The sequence below is a fragment of the Quercus suber genome, unplaced genomic scaffold (assembly GCF_002906115.3).
Source record: "Quercus suber isolate HL8 unplaced genomic scaffold, Cork oak 2.0 scaffold_593, whole genome shotgun sequence".
In the NCBI taxonomy this organism is placed as follows: Eukaryota; Viridiplantae; Streptophyta; class Magnoliopsida; order Fagales; family Fagaceae; genus Quercus; species Quercus suber.
The window spans coordinates 129112-139110 of NW_027070038.1; the positions used below are offsets into that span (position 1 = coordinate 129112).

The window sequence follows — 9999 nt, forward strand, 5'->3', positions numbered from 1 at the left end:
AAAACTGCCTACAAAATGGCATAACAGTAGCGCACCGTAAGTAGCAGTGCACTACATCGCATAATGTAGTGCAATGTATAGTTTTATAATAAAAAAACCACACAAACCGCACCCTTTCTATATATATTAATATATTTATTTTTTTAATATTAAATATATTATTAATAGTTTAATAACCCTAGTTTTCAACGAAAATAAAGTTTAATTACCCTAGCAAGTGTTGATTAAAAAAGCCAACCCAAAATAAAGAAAAACTAGCTCAATAGTTTAAAACTTAACCTAAAACAAAGGGAAAAATCAATTTTGGGCTAGGCAGGAAAAGCCAAAAATTTGAAAAATATGCCGACTTTAAACCGCTCAAATCACATCTTATATACTGCACTGCACATGTGATCGCAAAAAAGAAGTGCAGTGTGGTTATAGTTTTAGTTAAACCTTAAACCGCACAGCACTGCACATATGACCACAAAAATGAAGTGCGGTACAATTATAGTTTTGGTTAAATCAAATCACAAAGTGCGATACTAAAAATGGCCTAAAACCACACTGTATCGCAAACACCCTTACACAATAGTGTACGGAGTAATTTCTCCATAAATAAAATCCACTCTTATAGATGAGAGTGTAGTACAACTCAATAATTTTATTAAAATAGAAATACTAGATACATAATCAATTCTTACCAATTAAATAGAGAGATAGCAAACACTTATTTCAAGCTAGATATATTTTTTGTGAAACTTCTAGCTTGATACCAAGTTTCACGGTTAAGATGTACACATATAACCATATAGAAAAGTCTTATAATAAAATTACGACAAACTAAAATAAGTTCACATTCATAGTCATATGTCCAAGGCGTTTCCATAGTAAAATTACTACGGGGCCATGAACAAGTTCAAAATGAAACCACAATTATGCCATGTCATAACAATATAATTAAACATAATTAATGCATAGAGATAATAAAGTTTCTCCGCAACTGGATTGGATCACAACTTTCTCACTCTAGCAGCTGCAGGTTGGGGCTAAGACTAAACAAGGAGTCGATGAAGTCGTCCTCCCATCCCTTAACAAAAAAATCAAACCCAAAATTTTCATTAGAAAAAGTTAAGAGATTTTGAAACTTAAAAAAAAAAAAAAAAAAAAAAAACAATTTAGTATATTCAGTAGTGATAAAATTAGAGCTCTTTAAGATCATGCCTGGCTTTCCAATGGGGTATTAACATTATTCTCCACCTGAGATGTGCCATAAAGATCATTTGAGCTCACGAGTTGTTGCTGTACACATTATAACAAAAGGGTTACGAACTTAATTATGATAAGGAGGCAAAAATGATTGTATCAAAGCAGTGGCGAAGCCAGACTGTCTTTTTAAGAGGGCTAATGTGTAAAAGTCAATATATATGTTTTTACTTTTTCATAGAAATTGCAAGAATGAGGAATGATTTTTTCAAAAACCTAGGCCAGTGTTTCGAAGAAATGTTAAGGAACATCAATGTTTTCATTACTTCATTGAGAAGCTCTTAAACTATGTGTCTGATTCAAAAAATTATTAAAAATAGTTTAGAGGTAAATCATATATGAACTCAAAAGTAATTTCCTCTCTTAATAGGGTTTGTGTAGACTTATTGTAAGTAAGATATTATAGAATGCTTAAAATAAAATAAAAGCTGAATTTACCTGGTTGAGGTTTTGATCAGGGCTCTCTGCCGAAATAAACATGTCGACATCAAAGTCCAAGTCCACTAGTTGTTCACCGCCTTGATTCTGAACACAGTGATAGTAAATTTGGCGTCAAGAATTATCACAGTGACTATGACAATGCAAACAATAAAATTTCTTGGTTGAAATTTTGAATATTGTCAATGGCTACTAATTCTTGAGATTATTTGAGGTTTTTGTGAGGAAAAAAAAATAGAGAAACAAACAAGCAAGTAGCGAACAAGAAAATTAACTATAAACAAGTTGGCTACTAATATATGCGAATTATAAATTCTTCTTGCATTTGTATATTGGAGAGGGAAACTAGATTAAGTACTACAAGAATAATTTAATTATATGTATTTATTGTAAAGCAAAATCAATACTGAAATGCATTAGAAATATACCTGGCTAAAGGCTGGTTCACTTAAAGGTGGATTCTCTTCAAGACTGGATGAACCAGAAAGTTCAAGAATTTGGAGTTCATTCACAAGAGGATTCTCTTCAAAAGGTTCTTCTTCCTCACCTTGTTGCTACATACAAAGTAAAACAATGGTTCTTAATGAAGCAATTAAGAATATATATATATATATATAGACACACACATACAAAATGACTTGTCACCATTTAAAAAAAAATAATTCAAAATATTTATTTATTATATTATTTAACACCAATTACATTCTTATCACATTAATTTTTGAGTTGTTTATAGTAAAATTTGTAATATTTTTTTCAGTGTTTCATAAATTCATTCACAACCATTGAGATGATTTGTTATTAATGATAAATAATAGAGTAATATCAATAGTAAGCTTGTACAAAATTCAATAATAACTTGTTACCCTAATAAGTTCTAAAACAAACTGTCTTACATATGAACCACTATAAACATAAAAATCAAACTCAAAGTGACTTTTTGCTAAAATATTTTTTTTTCTAACACACCTGAGAAGGAGGTTGGTTGTAGGTTTCCTCCAAGAAAAGCTCATTGAGATCATCCTCCCCTAAGTTTGGCATGAGAGAAATGGCATTCAGCAGATCATCATAGGAATAGTCATTTTCTCCTCCATTCACAAGATTGGGTTGTTGCTGTGACTGTGTTTGAAATATTGGCAAACCATTTTCTTGTTGATTGACATTGTTAAACCATGGTTGCAATTGGTTTGCATTCTCAAACCCAGCAGAAGAAGACTCTCCTTGTTCCATGTTTTTACCAAAAGTTCCATTCCCCATTGTTGCAAGACCGATATTGTCATTGTTCCCGTTCAACATTCCATAGCCACTGTAACGACCATTTGGTGTCCCATTGTCATTGAAACTCTTTTCATTTGTTCCAATTAGCTCTCTCCCGTTAGTTATTTGGATTCCAGCATTAACACCGTTGTTATTGCCAAAATTTTGAGCTGCATTTGAACTGTTGAGAGACCCCGTATTGTTGTTCGCAGTTTCTGGAATATAACTAGGGTTGAGAATTCCAGGTGTGTAAAAGTTGTAGTTCAACATGGAATCATTTCGAAGATGAGGCCTAATTGGTTGAGCTTGTTGTGGGTATGTGTCATTACAATTTGAAGTATTCACTAGACCATTAGTAGCATTATTCTTAGGGCCACATGTCATATCTCCCAGCGATGGAAAATTCAATCCAACATTGTTAGCAAAAATTGGACGATTTGCCTGATAAAGAGGAGGTCCATTTATGTTTCCAAACAATGGCTGCTGAAGATTGTTTGATGAGCGCCATTGCTCTTGTCCTAGTTGAGGCACAAAGTTGGAACTTGAAGAATTATGCTTAACGGGAAAATGTGCAGGGCCTATGTTAAGAGCATTAAAGGAATCCCCATAACCAAATTGAGCTCCACTTGAAGATGCCCTATTAGAAGGGATACCACCAAGGACAGAACCATTAAGTGTCATAAAATTACCTCCAAATCCTGGTTGGAACATAGATGTTCTCCTTTGTTGTTGTTCTGGGAATTGGGGATAGTTTTGTTGGAAATTTTTGAATATGAGTGATGGAGGAAGACCAGAGGCAAAGCTTGATCTCATAGACAAGCCCTTTGAGGTGTAAAGACCTCTTTCCGCGACTCTCTTTAGGAATAAACGATACTTCTGCAATATTCATATGCATATATATGAGCAATTATAACGATTAAGAAATAATTAACATAATTGTGCAAGTATGTTTTCATTGAAAAACAATAGTGATTCATAATGACTTAGACTCCAATTCATAAGTGCACCTTACTTCTTTCAATAATGGTAGAACAGTTTCCATCATTGGCAAAAGCGGTGGCATAAAGGCTAAAACTATTGTTAGGGTCTAAGGTACTCTAATGTTTTTAGTGTGTAATCTAATACACTTAAAAAAAAAAAAAAAAAAATTCTTATCAATCTTTATAAACGAACGGATATGTTCATATCTGTACATTTTAAATACTCTATTTTCGCACAAAAACAAAATAATAATAATAATAATAATAATGATAATATTACTTATACCCACTTGAAAAGTGGTGCATTTCTTATTAGGTACAAATTTATATTGGTCAGAGCAATTGAGATAAACTTTGTTCAATTGGTGATACGTGGACTTCGCAACATAACATATTTCAAAGAGTTATATCATCTATATACTTGCAAACAAAAAATTTAATATTTTATGAACATCAATTACTTCATTGTATATGCACTATTTTATTATATTTTTTGTATTTCTATTTGTTAGAAATATGATGTTAAATTATTAAATTTATCATTTTTTAAAATTTTTAGGACAGTCAATTATTTATTTATTTTTTGATACAAAATAGAATTTTTATTCTAGCCTAATCTAAGTGTATATGTGTGTGAAACTCCCTTTTAGAGACTTGAATTTCGGCCCTTGCCCCTCGCACTCAATAGGCATTTATACTTGTGAAGTGACCACCACACTAAGGGTGCGCGATAGTAGACAATCGATTATTTAATGTGGTAACAAAGCAAGAGATCTCAAGTTCAATCTTTATCTCCTCTACTCTACTTCTCATTTAAAATCTCAAATATTGAGCATCACCTATTATAAAGGAATTTGAGTCTACATATGAGAAGAAGTGTTAGAACTTAGAAGTATGTGGTTAAATGATTAAATTTACCATTTGTTAATTACTTAAACTTTTGAAAAAATTAATAATTTAACACTATTCCCTATGTGAAACTATGAATACTAATTGGTTGTTTTTGTAAATGTTGTTTTTGAATAAGAATAAGAATCAGAATTATGTAAATGTTGTTTTTGAATAAGTGTCTACTTTATGATGTTTATGCCAGCAAAATTTTATGATATTATTAAGGAAATTTAAACAACTTTTAGTATTCTTTTTGAGAAACAAACTAACTTCTAAACACACACACTTTAATATTTAATTACACTATTTGAGGGCCCAAGTAAAATAAAACACAAAGATGTAATGCAAATAAAAAGATCTAGGATTTTTCTTGATGGTTCCCCTGTATGGCATCTGTAGGTTTTTTTTTTTTTTTTTTTTTTTTTTTTTTTTTTTTTTTTTTTTTTCCTTATAAAAAAAGCTACACTTGTTTAGAATGCAAAATTTTCACTTAATTTTAAGAATTTGAGTTGTTCTCATTCAATTCAACGTCTATTTCCAATATATAAAAAATAAAAAATAAAAAATTCAACATCTATTTGTGGGTGGCATTTTTTAAGAAGTTAACAAAAAAATTTCCCCCATTTTTTTTTCTCTTTGGAGGTGAGGTTATAAGGATGAAGAGATTAATCTTTTAATAAATTGATGATTTCAAAAATCATAATTATTTAATTCAAAAATTCTTTTTGATAGGATTTGATGAATTGCATACGGACTACCCTAATAATCCAATTGGATCTTGATCCCTTATTTTCTTTCCGCATTATCTACAAAATGAATTAGGGTATAAAGCCTAAAGCGCTTTTGGAAATAAAGACATGAGATTTTATCTTGGAAATATTATTTGAAAATAAATAGTCCTATACAATCTAATTGTCTGTTTCGAACAGCTCATGAACACTTGGTTGGAGGTCTTTAGAACCATCCTTTTGCAACTTTCTTTTATTATTTTTTAAGTTTTTAATGGTCTAAGTTGTCAAATTTCTAGCCAAGAGTTTCGTAACTTAATTGGCATCTCTTCATGCACATAGTATTTGGAGTTTAATTAGAAAGAAAAAAGGTTTAAGCTAGCATATTGTAACTATCTAAAAAATAGGTTATCAATGTTCTATGTTCAATAACTGAATGTACAAGATGCTCAATTGTACAAGTTTTATAATTAAATTATAACAAATGACATTTAAAAAATTAAATAAATTTTGATCTTTTTTATTTGCTTCCATTTTGCATGAAATTATGATGGCACATTGAACTTAACAACAAAAACCTAAGCTTAGCCAAAAAGGATATATTAATGAAAATTTTAATGTAGAACCAAACCTGTAAATGACTGGCGACATTTTCTCTAGTTAAGCCCCGCACATTCATGATCTCGAGAATCCTCTTAGGCACAGCCTCTGAAAGAATCAAAATTAGAAAGATAAACATTAGAAATACTAACATAAATATATAAATTGCTACTGAAAATAAGCTTAAACAAAGTGGGAAAAGTATTTGTAATTAGCAAGAGATCCCTTACTGTCCAAGCCTATATGCCTTATGGCTTCCAAGAATCGGTTGTGAAGTGAAGTTGTCCAAATCACCTTTGGCCTTTTACGGGCTCCACGACTCTTTTGATTCCCATCTTCCTTTCCCTTTTTTGGGGCACCCTTTCTCTTGGAATCCTTTTTATCATGTTTTTCTTGATTCACAGATGATTCTGCAGATTGTTTTTTCTCGCAAGAAACAACCGATGATTTAGCTGGAGTGTTTTTGACTTCTTCGATAACAACAGATTTGCCTCTTTTAGCTGCAACAGCATACTGCCATAAATTTTTGAGGTCTTCTGGGCTTACTGGTTTTACCATATAGAAAGCAGCTCCACCCTCTAAACTCTTCAACATGGCATTCTCTTCATCATCAGCGGACATCACTGCATTACAGTGAACAAATACATTAGGTAAGAAAATTATGTTTTAAGATGAAATAATACAAGTTTAGTGAAAGGTTTTTTAATTTTATATTTTTGGGTGTGTGCATGTGTACAAAAACTTGAAATGCATAGTTTTTAAAAAGAACAAAAAAGTTTAGATAAAAAATTAGTTGTAACCTTAGGTTACAACTTTACTCAATAAAATAAATATTAATATATATTTTAAAAAACTAACATTTGAATTGTATGTTCTTTATGCTCTTGTATTAATCGGATATTATTTATTATATGATATGTAAACTTATATTTTATGCATAATTTTAAATTACAAAAACTTACAATTTAAACAATTTATTGATGACATAGCTATTGATATTTAATTATCCAGAAATTTTGCAAGCATGAAAGATACAAGAAGAAGATATAATTCAATTGTGAATTTGTCAAAATTCATCTCTAATAAAAAGATATTAAATAAGATTATAATCTTAGGTTACAATCAATTTTGTAGATAAATTTTGTCCTTTGAAAAAATGATGAGAAAATATCGTGCTTAATGCGTTTATCCTTATGTATAACAAAAGCCTATTGAACTATGTAGACAAACATTTAGCGGAACATTTTATAGATGAAATCAATGGCTTGTTATTTAAGCAAACAAAACCATAGCTAGTGAATTTTTTTTTTTTTTTTAAATGTGAAACAATTAGAATCATTGATGTAAAATGGTACTCACTAATCACAGGCAGCTTGAATTCTTCTTCGACTTGCTTTTGCAATTCAAGCCCATTCATTACAGGCATATGCAGATCTGTAATAACAAGGTCGAATTTTTGCATCCGGAGAGTAGCCAAAGCATCCAGTGGGTTTCTAACAGCCACAACTAAAGTAATAGCAACAAAGTTATTAGCTTATAAAGGAATCGCTGTAGAAAGGAAATATTGAAATCTTTTTCCTACTATGTTCAAATTAAACAAAAGTGATTTCACATATATAGCATTCCCAACTAAGATTTAATTTTAAATGCTTGGTTGAAGAATGTTAAATTAATTGATCGGAGGAAATTTGATCATTATAATGCAATATAAAAATCGTTCCACAAAATTGACAAATATATATATATATATATATATTACATGTAAAAAATAATAGAGTAGGGTTGTCTACAGGTCGGGTCGGGTTTACGCCCAACCTGCAATCGATCAAATCAAATCGGGTGGGGTGGGGGTTGCCAGACCCGCAATTGACCCATAAAAGTATCTGGTTTCACGAGTTGGGTTTCATTTGGGTGGTGATTGATTTTGGGTGAAATCGAAAATTGCCGAAAATCAACGAGATCTAGCTAGATCCGGCCAAGATCTAGTGAGATCTAACCAAATTTGGCGGAGATCTCATCGAATTCGATGAGATTCCCGCTAAATCGTGCTAGGAACTCACTGGATCTAGTGTATTTATGCCGGTATAGCTATATTGCTTTCCAAAAATCTGTTAAAAATTAAGCTGAAAAGGCTGCTGGAATGCTTGAAAAATTGCTGAAATTGATGTATTTCAGGAGGATCGGGTTTCATGGGTTCTAAAAGAGGATACCCGCAACCGACCCGCTAGGGTTTTAGGTAGGTCAAGACCCATGTTTGACCGTTGGAGAAATAGGATCGGGTGGCAACGAGTTGAGTAGGATTGGGTGGCAATGGATCAAGTACGGTCGGGTTGGACGAGTGGGCGGGTGGGTTGGACACCCCTAGAATAGAGTATATACCCAAATCTTGTAAATCTTGGGAAAGGATTAGAGGCATATATAGTCTCTTGGTAAGAAAAGAATATTATATATTTCAATCATTTATGTCATGGATTATAAATTTAAAAAAAAAAAAAAAAATTGTAGTACACAAGTAAGAACTTTGAGCCAATGAAAGAGTAAATACAATCAAAACATAATAGTTTGAGAGAATAAGATTATAAAATTTCAATTTGTAATATATGTGAACAAAAATTAAATCTATTATATGTGCAATAGATGAAGACACTAATTATGCAACATTTTTCACGAAACTTTTTCTCATAGTGAAATGTAGATAAATGGAAGGAATATCTAAAAACAAGTGAAAAAACATGCATGCATAACAAATTAATGACTATAAGAAAATTCATGAAACATAATACTAACAATATAAGGAAAGGTTTCAAACCAATCGTGTCAAGAAAGAACATTAAAACAATTTACCGTGTTTTAGTAGAAAGCCAAGTATGTTAACTTAAATTCTCCCTTCAATCTTCTCCAAAAAAAAAAAATCTCCCTTCAATGTCTTGCAGACAATGAAAACGAAGAAATCTTTTAGATTAAGTCAAAAAACATGCACACAAAGCCTTACCAAATTAGTGTGATATGAGATCCATAATCACAATACTAGAAAACAAGTGTGAGATCTATTTTAAAGGGAAAAATTAAAATAAAAAATCATATTTTTTGGAAATTAATGAAATTCAAAATTTTATAGGCAGAAGAATTTTAATCGTCTGTGTATGTAATTCAAAAGTTATTAGTCCCCAAACACATAAATGAAATAAAAATGGCTGGAATGAAAGTGTGTACCAATAGAATGAACATTATAAAACATGTATATAAAGGCTTGTCAAAACCCTAACCATGCAATTATCTGTGAATTAAACAAGAAGCTAAATTCAAAGAGATTAAAGTCTTTAAACAAAAGTAAAAAGTACCATCATATTTCCATGTTCTAAGCATCGCAGAAACAATGGCAAGAGATGTAGTATCATCATCTACAACCAAAATATGGATATCTACAATGGGGGTTTTGTTTTTGAAAGATTGATCTACTCTAACTCTCTCACTAGCCATGGCCATGGTCAATAAATTATGATTTTTTTTTTTTTTTTTTGATGAGAATATATACTATGAATTTGGGGAGAAGAGGGGGATATATTTATAGTAGAAGCTGCTAATGGAATCAAAAAATGAACGCAAAGAATGTGCAACACTTGTCAAATGACTGCTTTTGTAGAGATAGACGAAAGGAGAGAGCTTTATAACAATTTTTTTTTTTTTTTTTTTAAATCTCTAGATAAATGTATGTCTTTTCTATCAAATTTTGAAGGAGGCATACATGCATCACCCCCTGAATTTTAATACTAATTAAATTAAAAAATCTAACCCGACATAAATATTCAATGCAATTTAGCTAAAATAGGAGGTTTTAACATAGAGCCTTTCTAAAGAAG

At 31.0% G+C, this 9999-nt stretch overlaps 1 protein-coding gene across 1 annotated transcript; it reads right to left on the reverse strand.

Moving 5' to 3' along the window:
• Positions 1 to 1197: 1197 nt before the first annotated feature.
• LOC112008699 (putative two-component response regulator ARR21) lies at positions 1198 to 9625 on the reverse strand. Its single transcript, XM_024041032.2, has 8 exons — positions 9481 to 9625; positions 7499 to 7645; positions 6370 to 6762; positions 6171 to 6247; positions 2653 to 3816; positions 2112 to 2237; positions 1684 to 1770; positions 1198 to 1281 (listed from the first exon to the last, which is right to left on the reverse strand). The coding sequence occupies exons 1-8, from the start codon at positions 9623 to 9625 to the stop codon at positions 1198 to 1200; spliced, it is 2223 nt and encodes a 740-aa protein (XP_023896800.2).
• Positions 9626 to 9999: the final 374 nt, after the last annotated feature.

Excerpts from the sequence above, each read along its gene's own strand:
- LOC112008699 (XM_024041032.2), bottom strand. The coding sequence starts at position 9,625 with ATGGCCATGGCTAGTGAGAGAGTTAGAGTAGATCAATCTTTCAAAAAC. Across the intron at positions 3,817-6,170 it reads ATGTCGCCAGTCATTTACAG|AAGTATCGTTTATTCCTAAA; the intron begins GTTTGGTTCTAC and ends TGAATATTGCAG. Across the intron at positions 1,771-2,111 it reads GTGAACCAGCCTTTAGCCAG|AATCAAGGCGGTGAACAACT; the intron begins GTATATTTCTAA and ends CACTGTGTTCAG.